The 25,460-nt window shown below is 47.9% G+C and overlaps 1 protein-coding gene across 1 annotated transcript; it reads right to left on the minus strand.

The window, feature by feature from the left end:
• Positions 1-21,037: 21,037 nt before the first annotated feature.
• On the minus strand, positions 21,038-25,141 carry ZNF503 (zinc finger protein 503). The gene is made up of 2 exons (XM_011355310.2): positions 24,289-25,141; positions 21,038-23,587 (listed from the first exon to the last, which is right to left on the minus strand). The coding sequence occupies exons 1-2, from the start codon at positions 24,607-24,609 to the stop codon at positions 21,947-21,949; spliced, it is 1,962 nt and encodes a 653-aa protein (XP_011353612.1). The 5' UTR covers positions 24,610-25,141; the 3' UTR covers positions 21,038-21,946.
• Positions 25,142-25,460: the final 319 nt, after the last annotated feature.

The following is a 25,460-nucleotide window of genomic DNA, read 5'->3' on the forward strand; positions in this document are numbered from 1 at the left end:
GTCTCGGATGAACCTTGAGCAACTTCGCACTAAAAAGAAAAATGTTACTGTCCAAGATTTGTAAAATATAACATATAGCCTCAAAGAAGCCACTTGACATGAAAAGAGGCCGTAAGTTTGTGCCGTGATTTGCATATAATATATAATGTTGTAGCAAAAGGACCCACAAAGCAGGCAGTGGCTGCAGAGCATCGATCCTCAGCCCCTTTGTTCAAACTGGGTCACCTACTGTTTCTGGTTATTATTTTATCATAGCCATTCCTCATGTAAGGTGACAGGACAGCATCTAACCCACTGAGTTCTACAGACTACCACGCCCTGCCACTTATTTAGTGGAAGACCCAGGGTCCTTCCTGACTCTGACACTGAAAGCATTGCAAGTCCCAAGATGGCCTTGCCAGTTTCCAAGCTGATCCCAAGAGTATCAGTCTTATTGGGACAAGAGGCACTTCTCAGACTTAGAAAAGGCCCAGCAAACCTAGAGTTGAGGCAGTGAGCCCTGCCAAGCAGGCTAGCAGGCCCCATACCTCATTTCAAAAGAGTCCGGGCAGCTCAAATGAATTTTGGCCCTATGTCCTTGAGCTATAAATCTCTCCAATTAGGCCACCTGCTGCCCCACCTTGCTTCTGTGTTCTCCATGGTACCCTTTGACCTTTTCCACATCAACAGAGCAGGGTAGAGACAGGTATCAGAACAGAAAGGGTTATGTCAGAAAATCATCTTCAAAAATTATTTTCGTAATGCTCTTGATCATTCTGCAATTAAAAAGAAAAATGAGGTGACTTTCATAGGTACTAACAAAAATAAGAAACCTTGGCAAAGTAGAAAAAGGAAAAGTTCAAAATTTAAAAATCAATATATTTTGCACACCGATGTTCATAGCAGCATTATTCATGGTAGCCAGGACATGGAAGCAACTGAAGCATCCTATGATAGATGATTGGATAAAGAAGTTGTGGTACATATATACAATGGAATATTACTCAGCCATAAGAAGAGATGAAATACTGCTATTTGCGACAACCTGGATGGGCTTCAAGATAATCACACTAATTGAAATAAGCCAGGCAGAAAAAGTTGAAAGTCATATGATATCACTTACATGTGAGATATAAACCTAAAAGCAACAAACGAACAGGACAAACAAACAGATTCATTGATGTGGACAATAGACTAGTGGTTACCAGAAGGTGGGGGGGAGGGGGAAGGGAGAAGTAGATGGGATAGATGGGGTCAAATATGTAATGACAGAAAGAAATCTAACTGCAGGTGAACACATAATGCAATGTATATATATATGACTTACTGCTGAATCATATATTTGAAACGTACTGGATTTCGTTAACCAATGTCACCATAGTAAAAAAAAGAGAAAAGAAAAAAAGAAAAAAATCAAGATCTTTAAAATGGAAGTTTCAGGAGATATATAATATAAGACAATATAGATAAGATGAAAGGAAAAACTAGCAAGCAGATATGCAGACAAAGTTTTATGTAGTTACTAAAATTTGGCTCTGTACTTCCTGGAGACCAAAGCTAAAACAGGAAAATCAGAAACATGATTAATTACAAATGTCCCATAGTCTTAAAGGACTAGAAGATCAGTTCCTCAGAAGAAACAAGACTTTTTTGGATAGACTTCATGTGGGTCATGCAGTGGTCGACACCCTCCTTGACATCTTCATGGTTAGAGCAGGGGCCAGGCTTGGGAAGATCCCTGCCTTGGAAATCGGGGCCATGACGCCATGAAGGAACCTGTCTAGGAGATCTAGGAGATATGGATCAAATATGCGGTTCACTGATGGATTGCTTCATTCAGGGATGAGACCTAGATACTAGAAGGATGCAAAGGCTAACCCCAACCTCATCTCCAAATTGTTCTCCCTGAAAAGTGTCTCCTTCAACTCTGCTTTTATTAGAGACTGGGCAGTGGACTGTTTGAGGCTCTTGTTTCTGACGAAGACTCGGAATGCAGGTATTACATGTGGTTGAGAACTGGATCAAGATACATAATTTACGACACATCAGTACAGTAGAATACTGTACAATCATCAACAGAAATAAGGGAGATGATACATGCTGTTAAGAAAAGTTGTGTAAGACATTATTAGATGAAAAAGGCAAGTTGCAGAACAGTAAGTATTATATGATCCCGCTTGGATTAAAAATGAAATAATAAAACATCATAGGGGTCTAGAAAATTTCCGGAGGGGTACATAAGAAACTGATGACAGTGTTTAACCTTGGGGGAGAGGGAATTTTATAGTTCACCTAATTATGTATTGCTTTTAGATTTTAAAATAATTTTTAAAAAGTTAATCAAGAAAACAATACAGTTTTATTAAGAATGAAGCAGATCAGTATTACTGAAAAAAGTAAAACATGAAGGCAAAATCTGGATTAAATATAGATCGAATGTTTAAAAGAGGTTATCTTAAGGAGGTAAGGTTACAGCAGACTCACTTTCTAAATTAATCATTCTTATAACATTTTTTATAATAGGCGTTACTTTTATAATAATAATTTTAAAACATTTTAAATCAAACAATGGACTGTCAGGTTGATTACCTTTTATGAAAATTAAGAAGCTTAATCAAGACTTATCCAAATGAACGGCCCACCCTCTCTCTGTAGGGCAGCGGGCCAGAAGAGAATCTGCAAGCAAGACAAGAATTTTTCTTAGGGAAACAACTGGTTGTCTATTCTGGCACACAAATGAATAAATGATCTTGACATTAACATTCTGGCCTCGCAGAGCACTGATGTTCACCAGGGAAGGTGCTTTTAGTACAATCCAGAGCCCAGTATGCTTTTGAAAAAAGCATATTTAGAAACTGCTGTTGTTTCATGGTGAGATAATATGTTTGAACTATTAATTAATTTTTAAGAATTCTGGTTAATTCTTTCTCTTTGTCTCCCTCCCAAACCTTTACCCCTTTTCTGTGCTGTGTCCCTCAAGGGAGAGATGGGATAGTAGAAGGCTCATCCTGGCTTTTACTTTCCCGGGCTTAGGGAAAAGAACCCAGGGAAAGAAAAAATAACGATCATTCCCAAGACCAGAAGATAGGGAAGAGAGAGAATCAGAAATGGGGCTGCTGAAAGAGTCGGCGCTGGCTGTGGTGCAGCAGAGGCAGCTAGGGAACTCAGAACTCTACTTTGAGAAGCTAAATCCTCTCAATATATTTGTGTTAAATGAATGAATGAACATGCTTGTATGCTTTATAGGCAGGTGAGACTGAACAGAGCAAATTTACCAATGACATTGATGGCAAATTGATTATTAGCCCATAGAAAAGGAGGGACAAAAGGCTCCAAGCTTGGCTAGAATCTCTAAAGTTCCCCGTCAGGCCAAGGTGGTACCTAGTCTAGTCCCTACTGCCCCAGCCAAGAAGCTCCTTGAGGGCAGGGACTATCTGTCTAATATTGGCTGAGTGCCCAGCTCAGCCCCTGGCATGTGGCAGGTGCTCAATTAATGTTTTTTTGAGTGTGCCAATGCACCAAGGTGCTGAGAGCCAAGGAGAAGTGACCTGCACCTTTGGGCACATGGTGAAAGGCATCTTCAGATGCCTCTTATCTCAACCCTTAGCGTTGGCCAGTGTTTCTCAAAGTGTGTTCTGTAAAACCCTGTGACAATAGGTGTTAGGGATGCTAATGGGTGTTAAGTGGAAAAAGTGCTCTGTGGTTCCGTGGTCAAATGCTGGGTTAAATAAACTTAAACAGGCTTCCTGAGTTCAGGTCTCTTAAGAGCCTTTAATACGTGAATATAAATTGTAACTCCAAGAGGAATCTTATGTTTTGAAAATTTTTCCAAACTTATCTGACAATAAATCCATTTTTCAAGGAGAACAAGGGTTGCACAGAATACTCTCTGGGAAACACTGGCATAACTTCACACCTATCAGAAATAGAGGGAATTTTAGAGAAAACGTGATGCAACATTCCCTCTTCACAGAGGAGGCACGTGGGAAGACCAGCGAGGGTAACGGATGGACTTCAGGAAACACTGCAAATCATAGTTGGGGCTTGGGCTAGAATCCAGCCATATCTGGCCTCCAGAACACTAGCTGTTTTCAGTCTTGACCTCTGGGGTTCTGCACCCTGGCTCGTCAGTCCCAGTTTGTTTCCTTGCACTCCCAGAGTCACAGGAACTTCGTATAGGAAAGCCCTCAGAGATGTGGAAGTCCCACTCCTGACCTCACTTCCTATTCCTTGCCTCAGCTTCTTGCCATGACCCAACTCTGGGCTTGTAATCTGCGTCTGGGAGTCTAAGGCTCTTCACCTACATCTCCCTCTCTGCCCCCTCTGCTCCTCCCTGGTGTTGATGTTCCTGTGCCCAAACCCTGGTTTTCAAAGTGTGGTCTTAGGACTAGCAACATCAGTACCACCTGACAACTTGCTAGAAATGCAGATTATCTGGCCTTATCTCAGAGCCACTGAATAAGAAACTCTGGGGATGGAGGTCAGCAATCCGTGTCTGAACAAGCCTCAAGGTCTTTCAGCTCATACTGAAGTTTATGAACCACTGCTCTAAACCATACCAACTCTGACTCTAGGGAAAGGCCTTTCCTCAGCCTCCCTGGCAACCTCCACGATTCTCAGCCAGGACCCTGGAAAACCTCAACACGAAATCTTTAGAGACTCTTACAACTCAGTGGGTTCTAACCCGAAGGTGGCCCAAACTTGGTGCCACCTAAACCCTGGAGTTAATTTACACTGCATCATTTCATTAGTTGGTCCAATCAATAGATGCAATTTTATAAACAGACCTGGGCTGGGTAGTTTTTCAGACTCCTGTTCTATCTACCAAACACTCCATCTCTGAAATAAATCACAGCAGGAGGAGAGCTATATGAAGCATACTTTGGGAGATATGTAGGTATCTGAGTCTTAACTCAGTCTACTTAAGCCAGCATGGGGTCTTTTCAGTACATCAAGAGAAGAGCTTCAATTGAATTTAACAGCTTGATTCCGGTACATTTTTCTGCAAAATCCATCTGCTTCCTGAATTTCTATCCCAGTTGTTATGGGAATAATTCAATGGTGGTGACCTCAGGGCTGCTGCACTGAATAATTGTTGGGAATGCCATAATGCAATGCAAGGTCTACATGGCCAAAAGTGGTGGTCCCTGCACCTCCACCCTCTTCATTCAGAAGAAGGATAACATAGCACTCTTTTCCCAAACCTCCACCCGCTACTGATTCTATTGGTGGGCGGGAAGTCCCTCAATGTACCCATTGGAAGGTTAGCTGGGATAAGGTGGGTTGCCATTTGCTTGCTTGCCATCGAGAAATACAGCCCTGAAAGTCTTCCTGTTTCATCTTCCATCACAGTCCTGGCTCCCACTGCTTCCATGTTCCTGGGTGAGGGTGTAGGTAATTTGGGCACCCATCCACCCACTCACTAACTCACTCACTCACTCACCCACCCACCCACTTACTCAGCCTGGACGGCAGTGCTGGCTGCTATGGCAGCCCTCCATCCATCCTCGTCATTCAGGGGCCTCTGAAAGTATGCCTGTCAATATAATGCACGGCCTGTTGAGAGGAAGTGACATTTTGAATAGTGGACACTTTTCCAGGAGCATTCATCCTAGGTCAGCCTCATGATAAATAAATACATTTGGCGTTTGAAGTCAGCAGGCTGGATACAATGACCGAAACGCCAGCACAGATGCACATACCATAAGGCTGGGTTGATGGGATCGAGGTAGGGTGTGAGAGAAAAAGGGAGAAGGAAGGCTCAGCTAGCAGATTTGGGGCAGGATTTATTCCCCTTCTCCTTGGTACCTCTAGGGAAGACAGGAAGCAAAGGATACTGCAATTTCCCTTTATCCTTGAACCACAAGATGGTCCTTTCTTATCACCCCTTCTGCTCTGCACCTGTCCCTCCCTACCAAAAAAAAAAAAAAAAAGAAACAAAACAAAAAACAAAAAACAAAACCCCTAGTCCTGATCTTAATTACCCCTAACAGTGCCCTAAACAAAGTATTTATAAGGCTTACTGCGTTTGTCTTCCCGTTCCTATTAATAAAGTCTGGGAATGTAGGGAAGAAATACGGGTGGGTGACAGGGTTGTTAATGGTGCCTCACCTTAAATGCATTTTAAAATATGTAAATCAATAAAAAAATTATTTGTAATAGCAGCCTAAGAGTGCTGGTTAGCCTGGCACGGAGTGAAATGCATGCTACAAGCCCTATTACCATACATCCTGGGAGCTGTAGTTAGGATTAATCTGTCAAAGGGGATGGTTTAGTGTTGATGAATATGACATGTGACCATTAAGGATGTTGATTTTATCTCCCGAGATTAGCATGATTTACTTCGGATGGATAATAATGTCATTTGCTTGATGCAGTAGATCTGTTTACGAGCTGATTAAATTGTAAGGCCTTGCCTCATTTCATGCTATTTGGTTTACAGCTTCATTACCACAATCACAAAAGCTGGGGAAATGTCCCACATTCCATGTCACAATAAATCACTGCTTCACGTTGCTGGGATGGGTTTTAGCAGTTCTGCCCAGCAAGGACCATTCTTGGCTCCCCACTAATCTGTGATCCAGAATACATTAGGGGGATCCTCGGGAACACTGGAATGAGAGGGGGCAGGAATCCTCTCAGATCTTTTAATTGAGATTAAGGAAGTCCTTGAGTAATTAGCTGTAACAAATTACCTTATTATTTAGACAGTGAAGTCACTGTTTTTGTTGTAGGGATGATTACCATAAATACACAGGAAAGTGACACTCAAAGAATAAGAGGGAAGCTTGGAAGCAAATTTTATTTTCAACCCATTTTCTTGTGCTTTGGGGAGAGGGGGTGATCTGAATGCAAGGTAAGTAGGGGACCTATGCATTAGGTCAACCCTGCCATGCTTCTTCAAAGTGGAGCGGGAGGGGCTGGGCACCACACACCCACAACACAGCATTGGCCACCTCAGCACCTCTAGGTGGGATATGGGTGAAGCAGAGGGAAGAGAGAAGAGCACCTGGCACCTGGGTCAGAAGAGAGATGTGAACTACAGAGCTGTTAACTCCATGCCAACTCTGCCCAGACTGAGCTGGCAGTCGGGTTCTTACTCTGCGCATGGGGGAGCAGATGGGGGCACATGAGATGGAAAAGACAGGTTATTTACCCCTTGAGAAGTAAGGGAGGCAGAAGAAACAGGCTGAAATGACTGTGTTTCTATTAACACCTAAGAGTTTTTGAGTTCTTATCACCTGCCAGATCCTGTTCTTTCCACTGACACAACTCTATGAGGTTGGTATTATTATTCTCATTCTGTGTTATATGAAACTCAGACTTGGGGCAGGAGGGTGGAGGGAGGTTAAGTGATACGCCCAAGGTCACAGAACCAGCCAGTGACAGAGTTGAAATTTGGCACAGTACCTATATGCTGAGCTTGCATTTGATTCAAGGTGAAGCCATTTCAGCAGAGGGTCAAGGAGGGAGAATTTTCAGGACTTCTGCTTCTTACTCCTGAATTGAAGCCTGTGACACTGAATGGCCTTCTCTGCAAAGAATTCAGGATCAACAGTAATCAAGAGCACTGAAGCCAGGTTTTAAATGAGAACTTCAGTAAGATTTTATGATGAGCAAAATCAAAGAAGACTTAAGACTATACTTCCTCCAGGCCAGGCCTATGGAAATAGAAGGCAATCATTTCAAAGGGTAAAGGCAGCCTCTCTCTGCTTCTCAGCATTTCCCTAGGACACCAATGGGTAAAGGGCAGGAATTGTGGCTTTCCGAAAGTTCTGCAGGTGAGGCAACTCCAAAATTCTAAAGCTCAAAGTGCAATCGCACTTCTGAATTTGAGATGCCACCTCAAGTGTCTGCATCCCTTAACCAGAACTCATCACTGTGTCCTTGTCGGAGGGCCCACTAGTGGCCCCCCAGTTTCCCTTCTCCTGTTTTTCCTATTCCAGAATCCTTATTTGTAATTGATTTTAATAAAATAAAGACTACATTTCTCAGCCCCTCTTGGTGCTAGGTGGTCCATATGACTAATATGGCAGCCATTTATTGAGCATCTACTCCGAGCGAGGCACTGTGCTGAGAGTTGGTCGAGATAAAGATACTTAAGGTGCAAACCCTGTCATTAGCCAGCCAGGCTGAAGGTCCCTCCATCAATCACTAATCTGGCAATTTGTTGGGTGCTTAATTGACCTATCAGTCAGTTGGCATGCCAACTATTTGATCAATGGCCAGACCCTTGCCTTAGCAGGCACTGGTCCTAGTATTGAACTCTCAGGGTGCATAGATGGGGATACTTTGGCTGCAGTCCCAGGATGTGTAGAATTTGATGCCAGGCATAGGGATAAACTCCCAAGAAATTGACATACCTTTATCTTACATCATACCTGAAAATTAACTAAAGACTTAAATGTAAGACCAAACACCATAAAACTCTTAGAAGAAAATATAAAGAAAAATCTCCTCAACATTGGTCTTGGCAATTATTATTTTTTTGGATATTACACCAAAAGCACAAGCAACAAGAGCAAAAGTGGACAAGTGGTATTACATCAGACTAGAAAGCTTGTTACAGCAAAAGAGACAATCAAAAAAGTGAAAAAGCAACCTGCAGAATGGAAGAAAATATTTGTAAACAATGTATTAAATGAAGGGTTAATATCCAAAATATATAAGGAACTCATACAATTTAATAGAAAAAAACAAACACAACAACAACAAAAACCCATTTAAAAATGGGCAGAGGACCTGAATAGACATTTTTCCAAAGAAGACATACAACTGGCCCAGGTACATGAAAGGCACTCAACATCACTAATCATCAGAGAAATGCAAATCAAAACCACAATGAGATATCATCTCACACCTGTTAAGATGGCTATTATTTAAAAGATGAGATAACAAGTGTTGGCAAGAATATAGAGAAAAGAGAACCTTTGTACACGCTTGCTGGGAATATAAAATGGTACAGTCATTATGGAAAACAGTATGAAGTTTCCTCAGAAAACTAAAAATAGAGCTACCGTATGATCCAGCAATCCTACTTCTGGGTATATACCAAAGGAAATGAAATAAGTATCTCTAAAAGATATCTGCACTCCCATGTTTATTGCAGCATTATTCACAGTAGCCAAGATATGGCATCAACCTATGTGTTCATGGATAGATGAATGGATAAAGAAAATGTGATACACATACACTTAAAAACTAAGGAAATCCTGCCATTTGCAACAGTGTGGATGAACCTGGAGGACATTATGCCAAGTGAAATAAGCCAGACACAGAAAGACAAATACTGTGTGATACCATATATATGAATCTAAAATAGTCAAACTCATAGAAAGCAAAGAGTAGAATGGTGGGGGAAATGAGGAAATATTAGTCAAAGGGTACAAACAAAGTTATAAGATGAATAAGATCTGGGGATATAATGTACGGCATGGTGATTATAGTCAATGATACTGTATTGTATACTTGAAATTTGCTAAGAGAATAGATCTTAAGTGTTTTCGCCACACACACACACACACACACACACACACACACACACACACACAGAGTAACTAGGTGAGGTGATGGATTTGTTAATTGACTTGATTGTGGTAACTAATTCACAATGTACCCCAATAATGCTCTGGCTATGCAACCATGACAACCCCTCTATGAAAGCGCCCCCAACCCCATTGCCTTGTTGGGGGCTTCTGGCAAATGGAAGCCATATCCCCTCTGGGGTATCTTGTCCTCCCAGGATGTGGTGCCTCCAATCACTTCCCATCTCCTAGGTCTGCCTCTTGGTCACAGAGGCTTCCTCTATAACCCTCATCTCTCTGTCTCTTCAAGTTTGACATTTGTTCCTTATGCAGATATTCTAAGGGAAAATGAATATATTAAAGGGAACATGAAGTCCTTTCCATTCCTTGTATTCAGAGACCCTGTGCTCTCCTTCCTAGCACCAGACCACCCTCTGGGGATGGAGAGAGACCCTGTGCTCTCCTTCCTAGCACCAGACCACCCTCTTGGCCCTCTGGGGATGGAGAGAGAGACGGGGTGCAGCCTGGAATGTCTTTCGTGGGGTGGACTTTGAAGTCAGGCAAAGGGCACAGCCCCAGGTAGGGCAGAGGCAGCCATCCTGGGAGTCCAGAGGCTGGGAACTAGGTACTCTGATAAAGGGAAATGTCACAGCTGAAGAAGGGACAAATGAAACAAATAGGAAGAAAAATATGGGGGTAGACGAGGTCAACCCAGAATCACCCCTTTTCTGTGTGGGTTGAGGGCATTTTCCTAGGATGGGAAAGGGGATTCTTGCCTGTATCAGTTACCTATTGCTACAAGAAAAAGATTGCAAAATTTAGGGGCTTAAGATGATAACAACATAATTTTGTTCATGAATTGGCAATTTGGGTGGAGTTTAGTGGGCGAGAGCTTGTCTCTGCTTCACTTAGGGTCAGCTGGGGCAGCCCGAAGGCTGTGGGCTGGAATCTTCTGAGGCTTGTCACTCCATGCTGGCTATTGATGCCACTGTTGGCTGGGACTTCAATTATAGCTATCATCGGAATACCTACACTTCGCCTATCCATGTGGCTCTCTCAAAGCATGGGGTTCTGAGAGCGAGCATCTCTAGAGGAGGCAGTTTCACCTGTCCTGACAGCCTCAGAAGTCAAACAGCATCATTTCTGCTCTGACCATAGCCCTGCCCAGATTCAAGGGGAAGAAGCACAGACCCAATCTCGCCAAGGGAGGTGTGTCAACTTCATAGTGTAAGAAGGCCCAGAGGATGGGGTACATCGATGCCACCATCTTTGGAAAATACAATTGGCAAAATGTTTCTCATAAGCCTTCCTCAAGGGTTTCAGGCCAATTTCTTAGTCCAATTTCTTCTATTTTCTCTCCTTGGTTATATATCACTTACACCCTAGGTTTCAACTCTCTTTTCTCTGCTTACAACTCATAAATTTACGTCTCCAGTGCTGACCTGCTGCAGGCATCAGAAACTCAACCTATACAAAACTCATACTCTGTATCTCTCCGCTAAAGCCTGCTCTGTCTCAGAATTTCTGCCAGGTACCCAGAAGTAGCAGACTCCTGGTTAGGCCTCCATCTTCAAATCCATTCTCCCGTTTTTCCTTGCACATGGCCACCGGGGCAGAAACTACATTTCACAGTCTTCCTGGAGGCTGGGTGTGGCCAGGTGACTCTGAGCAACTCCTTACTCACTTGTCCATAAGGATATCTCTTGCTCTGGACTTCCTGTCTCTCCCCTTGCCACGGGTGGGAAGAGTGCCCATATTTAATCACACCAATGAGCATAATATACTAGGGGATGAAGGAGCACCAACATGGAAGAAACTTGGGTCTCTGAGTGATGTCATGGAGAAGAGCAGCTTCCCCAGAATAGATCACAGAGACCTAAGAGGAACTTCCATCTGATTTAAGTCACTGTATTTGGGAGTCTTTGTTCCAGCAGCATAGCTCAATACCAAAGGCTAAAGACCCCAGGATCATATTTGCCTTCCCTTTTTCCTTTATAGTCCTTGCCCTTCACTAAGTTCCGTCCATTTTACCTCCTCGCTGTCCCCTGGAACTGTCCTTGCTTTGCCTGTCCTGCATCTTCTCCCTTTTCAGCTCTTGCTTTCTCCTGTCTGACCCACCTGACCTCTGAATTGGTCTCTTTATCTCCAGTCTCTCATTGTTCCATCCTTAATGGAACTCTTCTGCTCAAAAGACCTTTGGTAAGCTCCCAGTTGCTTATCAGAGAACAGGATACCATCTGTTTCCACCACATTCCCACCTACTCCCTCTGCTATAGCCACATCCCTACCAAACACCTTCATGGGCTGTCCTGCCTCCATGCTTTTGATCCTGTTGGTCCTTCCTCCTGGTTTCCCAAATCCCCCATTTTCCACCCATCAAATGCCTATTCATTGTCCAAGTCCAGATCAATTGCTGCTTCCTATCCAATGCCACACCCACCTATGGGAATTAATCCTGCGCCTCTCCTGATTATGGGAATTAATCCTGTGCCTCTCCTTATCGCAGCCCTCCTTAAGGCAACAGCTGTTTCTAGGACCCGCTAGACTGAACAGTAAGTTTTCTGAGGACAGACATCATGTCCTGATTGTCTTCTCGCTGCTTCCATGCCTAAGTGAATGCTGGGTATGCAATAGGTGCTCATTACATGCCTGCTAGTTGAATGATCACTTTCCATGGCTGGAGGTTCACAACTCTGACTGGGCGGTGGTCTTGCTACAGGTGACCAAGGTTGTCTTTCCTCTCACCTTGGGGACTCCCCCAGGGAACCCCAAGGAGAGCAAGTGGGGCTGCTTTTCCCACATTTCCCTGTGAGCTGGGGAAGGAGCAGCCATGGGCATTCTGTCAGCTCTGTGAGCAGTACCTATGAATTGAAGTACACAGGTTTTATAGGTATGGGCTTTGGAGTGAGACATCTCAGGCCTTGAATTTCAGCTCACACTTGTTAGCTATGTGACTTCAGGCATGTTACTTAACCTCTCTGAATCTCAGTTTTCTCTTTTATAATATACTATTAATATAGTACTTACCTCCTAGAGCTCCTGTAGGGATTTAAAAAGATATAAAGATATAAAGCTCTTGGACCAAGGAAAATGCTCTCTAAATGATAATAATGATAACAATAATAATAATCCAATGTATTTTCTGTGATCTGAGACTCTGCCTGTGAGAGGGTACCAGAGCAGGCTCAGCTCAAGGTCTGGCCCTTGCTGTCAGATGGGGTTTCCTTATAGACAAAGGTCCAAGAATGTGCACTGTCACGACTCTCTTGGTCCCTGCTGGGCAGTTTGCTGGGTACTCCCAGAAGGTAGAGGAGAGGGAGTAACCTAGTGGAGCAGGAGGGAGGGGCCAGCTGCCTGTGGCTAACCCCAAAGGGGCAGGATTCAGCTAGATCTGGCTGGCATCAATAGCCAAGGGTCCAATGTCAAGAGTACAGAGATGGGCAGGCTGCAGAAGCTTCTAGGAGGCCAATGGCTCCCCACATCAAGTGAACTGCCAGAATCATCTCACAGTGGTCAGTATGCTGTAGTATAAAGTATCTAGACCTGTGTGGAAAAAGGGGTCTCGATCCCCAGATGACCAGGCTTAGATTCTAGAAGAGGAAAGATACTGAGAGTAGCTGGAATAAGGCCTGCAGATGGTGGGATCAGAGAAGAAAGCTATATTCTCCCTAAATACTCCATACACTAAGCCTGCGGGCAGCAGACCATATCCAAATCCTCTTCTCTGGCAAGGAGGAAGATTCCTGCTTCCCACTGATTCAGGGCCTAGGTGATTGGATCTGTAGGTTGCAGCTATCTGAGTGGGACTAGAATAAGTGGGTCCATTGGTGTGTTGGTAAATGCTTAATAAACAGGTCTCTGGGGAAAAAAGCCTCTACTTGTAGTGTTTGTCATTTACTGTGGTGTAAATACTTCCACTGTGGCTGATTTCAATCTATCAACATAACACCACAGAATGAGTTGGGAAGAGATGTGCATAACTGGCTCTTATGAGCCACTATGAGCTGATTGCAGCATACTATGGGGTGGGGCCTAATGCTTGCATTAGAGAAGACGGGCAGATTTGTGTGGCTTCAGAGTACAGAAGGGTAAAGGCCACCATGCAGTTGTAAAAAGCACAAAAAATAATGGCCCTGGAGTTTAACGGCCTATAACAGAATCTTACTTCTGCCACTTCCTGGCTGTGTGACCTTGGGCAACTTACTTTACCTCTCTGTGCCTCAGTTTCTTCATCTCTAAAGTGGGGCTAATCATAGTGCCTACTTCACAGAGTTATTGTGAAGGTCGTACAGGTTAATACTGGTCTATGAGTTTGGCAAATGGCATTTATTAGAGTTAATCACACAGAGTAGTTGGAGTGTACCCTGGGACAGAATAATTTAGAAAGGAAACCCCAGAGTTCCTCGGGGCATTGCCCAAGGACATGCTCTTTTTATAAGTAAATCTTGGATTTCCTTCAAGATCAAGGATTTAAAATCTTTGGGTCCATGGACTATCTGAAATTATTATTATTATTATTATTATTTATGCCTACAGTACCTGGTCTTCCTAACTGGCCCTGTTTAGCTTCCAAGATCAGACATCGAGCTTGTTCAGGGTGGCATGGCTCCAGTGGGACGCGAACCCAGGGCCTTCTGCGTGTAAAGCAGACATGCTAACTGCTACACTATGGAACCACGTCCTAAAATTATTTTTCCAATGCTGAGTATATGTACTTATTTCTATAAGGAGGGGCCATGGCTTTTATCAAATTCTCAAAAAAAATCCTGTGGTTTCTGCATTCTTCTTTCAGCCCACAAAAGGCTTAAGAACTAGTGATGTGGAGGGTGTAGAATTCCTACACCACGGGAATTGCCTCTGGAGGGTGTGGGGGAGAGATGTTTGTAAAATGTGTAAAAGAAAAATGGCAAAAACACAGATAGACATGCAGAGAGTTCAGCCTAGAACTCTGAAATGTCTGTCCTTTGTTGAGACCTGAAGTTGAGAAAGCTTCTAACAACAGAGCAACCAAAACACTTACATTTATGAATCTCTATTTCTGCTTTCTCTTTACCCTTTCCAGTCCTAGGAGTCTCCTCTTCCTTTCTTCAAGAACCCCCACACCGCCCACACCCTCTGGACCCAGCATAGGTGTACCCTGAGGGCCACTGCTGTGTAGGTGTATGGAGGCATGATTAAAATTTGCTCAAGTGTTGCTATGATTCATTGATGCCATTTGTGTTCTTTTTGGTTGTGGTTTGTTTCTTTTAGGTTTCTGTAGTTACACTATAATTATTTAAGGTAGAGTTAGTGCAGAGTTGATTTAGCATCGGTCTACCTCTGTTTTGAGTTGCAGGCTGTGTTCAGGTTTTTTACCAATAACACAGAAGGGGGTGGGAGGTAGGTTTATAATACTACTCCCTTTCTACCCTATTGGTTTTTTTTTTTTTTTTTAAAGTCAATCCCTTCTTCTTGGCTTGGTATTGTGTTGCAGGGTGCAAGGCCAAAATAAACAGTTATCTAACCAAAGGTCTTTATAGAGGTAAAAATTACTTTTGACCAATCCTACTCTAAATTAGTGCAGTATACAACTCCAGATACCTAAAAGGAACAAAACTTACCAACCCCGAATCCCCAAATTACAACTTCTATGGGCTTACCAAGTACCACTACTGCCCACTTTATCAACAAGAATTTGTGGTTAGAGGTAGAAGTCACCATCCAATGACCACCCCATCCCCCTGCCCCCAGCCGCCTGCTGGAAACCCACCAACAAGAGAGCTTTCCTCTGACTCTGGTTCTGAGTGACCTCATCTATGTATTGCAGGGGAGTCTGCTAGTGTTTTATCCCAACTTCCATGCTTTTCGTTCCCCTGAGTAACAGAATCCTGGATTTATTTGAGGCAGCAGTGTGTCCAGCTAAACATTACACTTCCTGCCTCCCCTGCGGCTAAGCATGACCATGTGACTAAGTTTTACTTGATAAGGTATAAGCTGAAGAGTGTGTGTGGATTCCAGATAGACTCATTAAAAGTGGGGGAACCCTTTTACCTCTTTTCACTCTTCCTTCCTGTTGTTTGGAATGAGGTGATAGTTGCTGAGCTCAAGCACCATCTTAGATTCAGAGGTGATGTGAGGATGAAGGCTTCCTGGTTGCGCTAGCACAGTTGAAAAACGGAAGGACCCTGGGTCCCTGATGACCAAGGGCCATTCTTAGCCTGAACTGTCCACTTTCAGAATGAAAGAAGAGAATGTTTATCTTCTTTAAGTCACAATTTAAGGGTCTTTGTTATTGTCAGTAAATGTAATTTCTAACTGATGCATGACAACTCACTCAGCCCTAGTTTTGTGCCATGGGCAAAGGCATTCAAAGTTCCTCTAAGGCCACTGCTACTTTTCTTCTTACTCACTTTGGAAGAAGCATCTTGCCCAAGAGAGCCCAATTCTTTCTCATCTTTTCTCCCTTGTCTTTTGTTTTTTCTTTTTCTCTGTCTTCCCCTCTCTCTCTTCTTCTCTTCTGTCCTTCCCTTCTCCTCCTTCCCTCTCATGTTTATTGAACATCTACTATGTTCCAGGTACCACGCTAGCTGTCGGGACTAGAAATAGGTATAGGAGACAGGGACTGTCAGAGTCAAGGCTCTCAGGAAAATGTAAAGAGAGTATGATAGTGGGATGGACAGGTGCTACAGGAGCAAGGAGAAGGGCATTAGATCCAATGGGAAAGACCTGGGGGGCTTCTAGGAGGTGGCGACACTGGCTTGAGATTTAAAGCAGGAGTTTTGAGTTGCTGGTTTTTAAGAAGAAAAGGCAGAGGATAAAGGTTCTAGACACAGGAAATAGCAGTGTGGTACAGTGATTAAGAACTTGAGCTCTGGAGCACAGACATGTTACTTCTCTCTAGTCCTCAGTTTCTTCACCTGCCAAATGAGAATAGTAATAGTAATAGGACTAGATGAGTGTCTGGAAAGTAAGTGTGCAATACATATTATTTATTAACACTATTATTATTGGTAAATGTGCTGCTCACTTATGGTATGCACAGTCTTATATTAGTTTTGGAGAAAAGTTTCACAGAGACCATAAATGACTTGTCCATGGTCACACAACTATGAAGAGGTACCACTCGAACCTAAGTGTCCTCATCCCTAGTCCAGTGGTCTTTATACCTCTACCCTCTGCCTTTGAGTTAAGTGCCAAGGGAATGCAAAGAATGAATAAAAAAAGAAACATCAGTGGGGAGAAAACCTGGAGGGCTCCCTGGAAGAGATGAGTCTTGAGAGTTTTGAAGGAAGGGACAGGGGAAGGCATTCCAGAGAAGGAGTGTATGTTGAACACCACCAACCAAGGTGTTGGGGGCTAATTGGCTTGGCAGGATGTCTGAACTGTGAAGATTTGTGAGACATAAGGTATGACAGGCAAAGATGGGCCAGATCAGATTATAGACACTCTGATAGCCAGGTGGTAGAGTGAGATGGCAATTTGAGCCTGTGGGCCACAGGGAGCCACAGTTAGTTCTTGAGCAAGAGGGCTGGTCATAATGAAATGAGACTTGGGAAGAAAAGGAGGAAAGAAATCTGTCTTTACCAAGAGCTAGTATGGGTCAGGAAGTACGTTGGGTATTTTCACATTTATTATTTCATTTGAGCCTCACAACAACCCTGCTGGGTTGGTGTCAATGTCCTAAACGCACCAAGCCTCAATGGAGGCAGAGCAGCGGGATGAGGCCTGGATTGGTTCAGACTCTGGCTAGAAGTGATGAACACCTGAGGAAGTGAAATGATAAGATGTTTATATTCACTTCAAAATAATGAGGAGGCAAATTGGAGGGGGTCAAGGAGAAATAAGACTGACCATGAATTGATAACTGTGGAGGCTGGGTGATGGGTTTATGGAAGTCCATTAGGCCATTTTCTCTACCTCCAGTTGTGGGCTACCTCATCGGTGTTTGTTCGAAATCTTCATAATAAAAAGTAAAATAATAACGATAACACTGAAAATTGAAAAACATCAGAAAAAACAATTATGTTCACCATTCTCTCTCCCAGTTGAGAAAGAATCTCTGGTTCCCAGGCATTGTTCTGTTTTAAAATCTTTTCAACTGAGAGCAGCCAATGTGAGAATCTTTGCATAAACTCCATCTCTCACAAGCTACCTGACCTCAAGCTAGTATTCTTTCTCTGTCGAACCTCAGTTCCCTGATCTATAAAAAGGGGTGAGGATTCTAATGATCTCATGGAATTGTTGTGAAATTTAAATGGGATAATATAGGCTGGACATCATCCATAACAGAGTGAGCAGGTCAGCCTGAGCTTTGCAGTCACTCTGAGCATAACTAGACTCTAGTCACAGTGAGTGAGGAATCCTAAGCCAACACGGACAAAAGAGGCTATCAGATGGCCTCTCAGAGACAGGGCTCCCCTTCTGGGCAACTTTTACCCAATGCACAAGGAATCCATCAACTAGAAGGGCTTTTTCGTCTGCCTTTCCTTACTGCTGAAAGGCCATCCAGCACAAAGATACTAGTCACTCAGTGTCACCACCAGAGGTAGAGATGGGGGCAGGGATTGAATGATTGAATGGAGAGAAAGGCTTGGGCCGTTTCTGCTGGCCTTGCAACTGGCTTCCAGGACTTGGTCTCAGTTTTTACACCTGTGTCTGGTAAAGAGATGAACAGCTCTTGGTAAGGGTTAGGCCCTAGGAAATAATCAGCGAATGAGAGCGTGAATGAATGCATGAATGTGTAGGGATCACTTCAGTATGACAGACAAGGTGACCCGTTGGAACCTCGAGGGTGGTGGCGGGAGCTCCCAGGGCTGAGAGCTGGGCCAACTCTAGGACAGAGAAAGAGAGCAAGAGGAACACAGTAGCAGAAGCTAGAGCAGGTGAAGTGCAGAATATAAGGTTCGCAGCAGGAGAGGAGCGACTAGTTACAAGGAGGAGACTCCAGGACACAGCTCCGGAAAGGCATGCGAAAGTAGAGGCTCTGGGTCTGACCATCAAGCCGGCCGGCGCACTGGACCGGGTTCCGGGTCTCCTTCCGCTACGCCAGGCTCCGCAGCGCCGCCTGGCGGACACGTCGCGCTTCGCTCGGGCTTCAGCTGCAGCGGAAAGATCAGAAAAACGTGGGAGAGCGCCCCGAGCGCGCCGCGGGGAGAGGCGTTTGTTCCCCAACGGGTTGCATTGGCCAGAACTCGCGGCACATACTGTTACCTTCCGTTCTCTAACCGCGTACCCAGGGTGACTCAGCTCCGTTCAATACGTCGGGGAGCCCTTTTTTCTCTCAGCCCTCGGCCCCAGCTCCGGAATTTTGCTGCCTCCTGAGCAGCTTCTCCGAAAAAGATGTCTCATTAATATTTCAAGGATTTTTGGTTTTGATTTTTGTTAATAAAATACCAAGAGTGGGCGTGAAGTTACAAACGTGGCCAGTTCGTCTCCCTTCAGGTTCCAGAAGTGAAATTCCAGGGCTGGGGAATTTCTAGGTACATCCCCGCCCAAGAGGGTCCGGGCGGGCGAGGCGTAGCGGCACAAGGACCCTTGTATGAAGACGCGAGGCGAAGGAAGGCGAAGCATGTGGGCGGAGTGGCTAAGGGCGTGTGGCTGGTGCTGGTGAGAGGATGAGCAGGGGCCTAGCTTTCACATCCCAAGCCGTGAGCGCTGGAGTCGATCCGAACTCGGGCCGCACCACCTCCTTGAACGTCCTCTCCTCGCACTTAGCGGGAGATGGGTGTCTGTCTGAGAGTCTGGGGGTGACAAGTTTCCCCATAGGCCGGGGTTCTCGAGGAGCCAGGCTCAGTCTGGCCCAGTCCAGTCTCGTAGCCGGACCGGAGTGGGAGCTGGGCTGCGGTGTCCCGGGGCACCACCGGCCGGGGTCCTCCTCGTTCATCAGCTCTCATTCCCGGAGTCAGGGAGTCCAGGCAGGAGGGTAGGAAGTGCAGGAGGCTGCCACCCTCTGGGTGGCGGCGTTGGAGCCTGATTCTCCACCAAGTCCTTTCTAGGCAGAGGCCTGGGAGTTTCCCGCTGCATCACAGGGGCTGCTGTGCGTGCAACCCGGGAAAAGGCCGTGCAGCCGAGAGGCTGACGCTGAGAGAAGGTTGGAAAATCTCAAAGTTATCAACCTCGGAGCAAATGGTGGCGGGGGCCGCGCGTACGACCGACCGAGGCCAGAGGCGGAGGGTGGCCTCTGCTCGGCGGTGAGCCTCCAGAGGCAGCAGGGGGAGTTTGACACCGAGGGAGGCCAGTGGCTGGGAGAAGCCAGAAAGGCCTGACCCTAGGGAGAGGGAAGTTCGGGGTACGCCCTCAGCGCCTCGACTGCGTGGTCCGGGGATCCTAGGAAAGGGGCGCTCAGTGCCCAGAGCTCCCGCGGACCTGGAGGGCGAGCGCTCAAACAGCCATAAGTCCAGAGTCATTCTGAGGCCTGGAGTATGAGTGTGTGTGTGTGTGTGTGTGTGTGTGCGCGCGTGTGTGTGTACGCGTGTGCGTGTGTGTGTGCGCGCGCGGATGGGGTCGGCTGGGCCTCAGGACCCCCTCCCCCCCAAAAAGACTAGGGCTCTTCTCTGTGTAGTTCCATTGGCCCTTCAGGCAGCTCAGTCCCACCGCTTAATATGAGGAGAAGGGAGCGATGCGCACCGCAGAGATCCGCGCTGGGGTAGAGGGTCCCACAGCGCCCTTGCGGAGCAGAGCTCACAGCCCAGAATGGCACTCGGTGCCCACTTGGTCGCCCCAGCGAGGCCGGCAATGAGCGCCGGGACCATCACGGGATTGAATTTGAAGGGGCTTTGGGTCCCGCCCTGGCGCGCTGTCCTGCAGCACAGACTGGGATAGAGCTCGGCTGCAGAGAAATCCGGACGCGGAAAAGCAGCCGCGGCGCCAGCCTGCGGTGGGTTCCGACTCGGGAGAGAGGAAGGAGCCGGAGGGGTCGGGGTGGGGGAGCCGGAGGGGGTCGGCTGGCGGCCACCTCTGGCCCTCCGCAGCTGGAAGAAAAGGAAAGCGAACTCACTTTCCCCCGAGAGACAGGAGAGTTCCGGCGCGCTCTCCCCAAGCCTGGGAAACAGGTTTCCAAGGGCCGTCTGTCTTCAAGTCTATGCCGGCTGCCCACCCAGGACAAGGGATCCTTAGAAAGCAAAGGGAGGGACAGTGGGCAGCGGCACCTCCTCGGGGCCGAAGCTCGGCGGGCGAGTCTGGGCCTGCACTGCTCTCTGCACAAAACGAAACCCAAACTCCCAAAAATCTCAGGAGGAAATTTTAAAAAATATTTTTTCCTTTCACTTTTAATAAACAGGCTTCTGGGAGAAAAATTAAAAACGAAACGAGCGATAGCTAAGGACACTGTCTTTCCAAATTGTGAAATCCCCTTTAAAAATATTTTTCCTAAGGCCAACCCCAGGACTGGCCCGCCCTTCCGAAGCTTTTGCCTCTTCCTGAAAATCACAACAAAACAATCGGAAATGCGGCCACAGTCCTGGGAAGGAGTAGCCGTGTGGCCCAGGGGACCTACATCGGCTAAAACTGCCATGCTCTTCTTTAACTAATAATAATAATAATAATAATGAAAAAACTTTTAATACATCAAATATACGGAATTTTAATCTTAAAAGCAATACATTGTCTATTATTTTAGTACATGACGTAAACCTTACTTGTCCCCTTCTCAACGGGTGGACTTAAAAATTAAAAATAGTTAAGTGTTCCTTTTAAAGAACAAAATAAGGCAAATGAGGTTTTGGAATAGAATTGTTTTTCTTTTTTTTTTTGTTTTCTTCCAGAATACATACAAAAAAATACCCATTCTCTTCCGATGGTATACACCTTAAAAATAATTGTAATTTGAAATCAGAGCTGACAAATTGTGACTTGTTTTGTTTTTTTCTTCTTTTTTTGTAACAAACATGCATGTAAATTGTGTTTCAATCAGACATTAAATAAGAACGTACAATACAATCATAGCAATTTTAAAGTAACATTAAAGAGAAGACCTCTAGTTCTGTGGCGGTTTTGTATTTATTTGTAATCTACAAGGGACGGAGGGTTTGTTTTCCATTTTTACCCTCAAGTTTTAATTTTTCCCCCTTTTTCTTTTTACCTACGGAGCTCAAACTAAATAATGCACTTTAGAACCACGGGTCCGCTTGGAGCTAACATAAATAAATACCAGTGTCCACCAATGATGCAGTCCTCAAATGAACACTTTCTCAATTATTTTTTCCTTCTTTTTCTATAAAAAGTCAAATGATATTTTTTCAACTTTTATAAAGTTTGGATGGGGAGGTGAGGTGTGGGGAAGGGGAGTTTCCCACCGGGTCTCGGTCGCTGTTTTGGGTAGATAGATACGGTATATATATTTTTCTTTTCCTGGCCCGGGTCATCCCCACGCTCGGTGACAGTAGCTTCTCCCTGTTCCCGCCCCTCCCTCGGCTCCTCCCCTCCCCCCAGCTCCTTTCTCTCTTGCTAACCCCCTCGACGGTCCCTCACTGATACCCCAGCGCCGAGGCCGTGGTCAGTCTCTGTCCGTAGAGGGCGTAGGGGGAGTAGTAGGGTCCGGTGGCGGCGGGCACGGGCACCGGAGCGCCAGGCGTGGGGAGCGGGCTCTTGGAGTAGGGGTGGTAGCGGCTGCTCAGTCCCAGCGCGTGGTGGGGGCTGCGCAGCGCCAGCGTCCCGGGGCTGCCGGGAGCGCCCGACGTGGGGATGTGCATGTGGCAAGCCATGGCTGCTGCTGCGGCACTGGCCAGAGACGACGAGCTGGGGTAGCCCGACAGGAGTTTGTCTGTCCCGGGGAAGGCCGTATGGGTCCGCAAGTGGCTCAGCAGCTCTTCGGACGTGGCGAAGCGCTTGTCGCACGGCCCGTTAGCCGACACCCAGTTGCAGATGTGGGGGAGTGGGTCGTTAGGAAGCATGAAACCGTAAGGGTAGAGGGGATGGCCCGCCAGGGAAGGCGGTGTGGCGCCGGCAGCAGCCGCTGCCGTTAGCGAAGAGTGCACGCCGTGCAGCGGGTGTGTGGGGTACACCAGCGGGTATCCAGACTTGAGTGCTGCGGCCGCCGCGGCCGGATCATGGGCGCACGATGCACTGGCTGCCGCCGCCCCAGCCAGGTGGCTGGCGCAGTGGTAGCTGAGGCAGTACGGGTCCCGGCACAAACTCGCTGTCATTACGGACGGCGGCGACGCCCCGGCCAAGGGGCTCGAGCCGGCCGGCTTACTGCAGCCCAGCGAGCCCGCCGCAGCCGCCGCCAGCTGTGCCCCCACGAGGCTGCCGGGTTTGGTAGGGTCGAGCGCCACGCCGTGTGGCAGGAACTGGGGCGGGTAGCCGGCGTAGGCGCCAGCCAGGCTGCCTGGGTAGGTCATACCCGCGGGAGGCAGAGGGAACACTGTCTGACCCGGCTTGTAGGGCGATACCGGTGCTACCAGCCCAGAGCCCAGCACCGAGGAGGAGGTGGGCGCGCTAGGGCCCGAGCCCGAGCTTGAGCCTGATGAACCGCCACAGTCCGAGCCTAGAGCCTTGCCTCCGGGGCCTCCATCTGGGTGCTGGTTCACGTCCACATTAATCCCGCCGCCGCAGCTAATCCGGCCGTGCGCCAGCCCGGTGGGTCCCCCTTCGGCCGAGGCGCCCCCAGAGCCCTTACTGCCGCCACTGCCGCCGCCTGCGTCGGGGTCCTTTTTGTCGTCCTTGCCCTCCGGGCCGCTCCCGGTGGAAGGTAGCATACCTCCTGGAGAGCAGGCCGAGGCGCTGGAGCTTGGGCTGCCTGTCCTGGGCGTGAATGGCTGGCAGGTGGCGCTCGGTACCCGGAATCCGGACTTCTCCGCGGAAACTCCCCCGCCGCCGCCGCCACCCCCGCCGCCACCGCCTCCTCCGCCGCCGCCTCCTGGCTCCTTCTTATCCGAGCCGGGTTTGGAGTACGGCTTGAAACTCGACTTGTCCTCCACGCCGATGTCACTCAGCTTGAGGGGGCCTGACTTTCCGTCCTTGTCACCCCCGGCGCCACCGCCGGCACCGCCCGCGCCACCCCCATTGGAGGCGACCGAAGAGAGTTTGGAGGAGGGCGAGGGGTCGGGCTTTCCGATCTGCGAGCATGTTTGCGCCAACAGCGCCAGCGGGCTCTTCTTGGCATCAAGCTGCGGAGTCAGACGTGGGGTGGGGGGGGGGAGAAAGAAGGGAAAATCCTTTAGAATTCTGGCTTCTAGGGTTCAAAAACCTCCGCAACGGCTCGCGAAGATCCTCCCAGCCCTGAGGCGCAATTCTAGGCGGCACCCCCTCCATACACACACATCCTTGCCTTGCAGCAGATCCTTTCCCCCCAGTCAGGATCTTTCATGCCCTAAGAGCTAAATTGGATTTTGAAAAACTCACAAAATGTTTTGATTTCTGACTCGGAGATCCAGAACTGTACAAACTCTCCCGCCCCATCCTTAATTCTTCAGAGTAAGGGCTTGGGCGGTTTGCGCCTGAGAGGCCGTATACAAATACCAGCTTCTGGGGAACCCGAGGACTGAGACTTTGACACCGTATTTCGGATTCTCGACTGTCTTCCGGGCCGAAAGTGAGTGGGCCTGGGTCGGGGTAGGGGCTTTAATACCAAAAGCAGAAACAAGTTTTGGCTACCTTGCCCCCTTAGCATTCACACCCCATTCTACCTTCTCTATCCTTTCCGCCCCAGTTTTAAGGTACGAGAACACTATTCTCTCCCTTCATCCCGGAGCTGAATCACTCCGACACCCCCCCCCGCCCCAACTTCCACCTCCAGATCCCGAGAGAAATTCCGTGAAGCTGCAGGCAGGGTGGTGGTCCCAGTACGATCCAGGGCGAGGGTCCTTACCTCGATGGGGCTGACGGGAGTGGAAGGCAGGGGCTGCAGGTACTCGGGGTGCAAAATGTGGCCAGTCCGTGCCGTCAGCATCTTCAGCACCTTGATAGGCAGTCGGTTAGCCTGGCGAAGAGGGTCAGAGGGGGGCACGGCGTGCACAAAAGGCTTGGTGCTGCCGGCCGGGGACGAGCCTGGGCCGGGGCCGGAGCTATTTCCAGAGAGCGCGCTGGTCCAGGCAGGGTCCGCACTGCCACCACCACCACCACCGCCGCCGCCGCCGCCGCCGCTGTGCTTACTGCTTCTTAGGGCAGAAAGCGAGGGCGCTGTGCTCATGACCCACCCGCGCGCATGGGAGCAGCGGGGGGAGGGCTCCGGGAGGCGCGGGGCGGGCTCGGGCTGCGCGCTCGCCGGGGGAGCAGGAGCAGCAGGAGGAGGAGCTGGCGCGGCGGCCGCGGGCGCCCAGCGCGCCTTCTCGGCGCCTGGAGCCAGAAGCGAATAATCCTGGGTGGCCCGCAGCAGAGCTGTGGCCGAGCGGGAGCAGCGGGCCCGACTTCTGAAGTGCCGGGTGGCTCGCCGTGTCCGCCTCAGGCTGTGCCCTTGCGCTGCGCACTCGCGGCCCGACGCTGGCGCTGCTCTCTGCGGTGTGAGCCGCTGCCTGTCCAGCCGGGGCTCTGGCGAGGAAACTCACTTCAAAAGCAGCTGCACCAAGGGGGAGATTAAAGCCTTTGCCGCCTTCCAATCAAATGGGAGCCCGAGGTGATTGGAGGGTCAAGGGGATGTGACGCGTCCCGCGCCGCCGCTGCCGCCAGGACTCTCAGCGCTGGTTTTAATGGGCAGCTCCTTCTTCGCTGCCCCCCCCCCCCCGCGTGTCCCCTCCCTCGATTTCGCTCCGAGTACGTGCTGGACTTTTATTCTACGTTTGCTATCTGCCGCCTCCCTCGTTTTTCCTCCTCGTCGTCCTTCCTTTCCCCAGCTCGAAAATAAACTGAAACGGTTTTGCAGGAGGGTGCGTATGAGGAACAGATTGAGGTAGTGTTCAAATGGAGCACCGGCAGGAGTCTGGACAACAGCCGGGCTGTCAACTCCAGGAGCGCACAGGGGCCCGCTCACCAAATATTCTCTCCTCGGTAATTGAAATCTCTCGCGGTGCGGCCGCCAGGGTAAGGAAAGGCGGGGAGCAGATG

This window comes from Pteropus vampyrus, unplaced genomic scaffold (genome assembly GCF_000151845.1).
Source record: "Pteropus vampyrus isolate Shadow unplaced genomic scaffold, Pvam_2.0 Scaffold20, whole genome shotgun sequence".
Taxonomy (NCBI): Eukaryota; Metazoa; Chordata; class Mammalia; order Chiroptera; family Pteropodidae; genus Pteropus; species Pteropus vampyrus.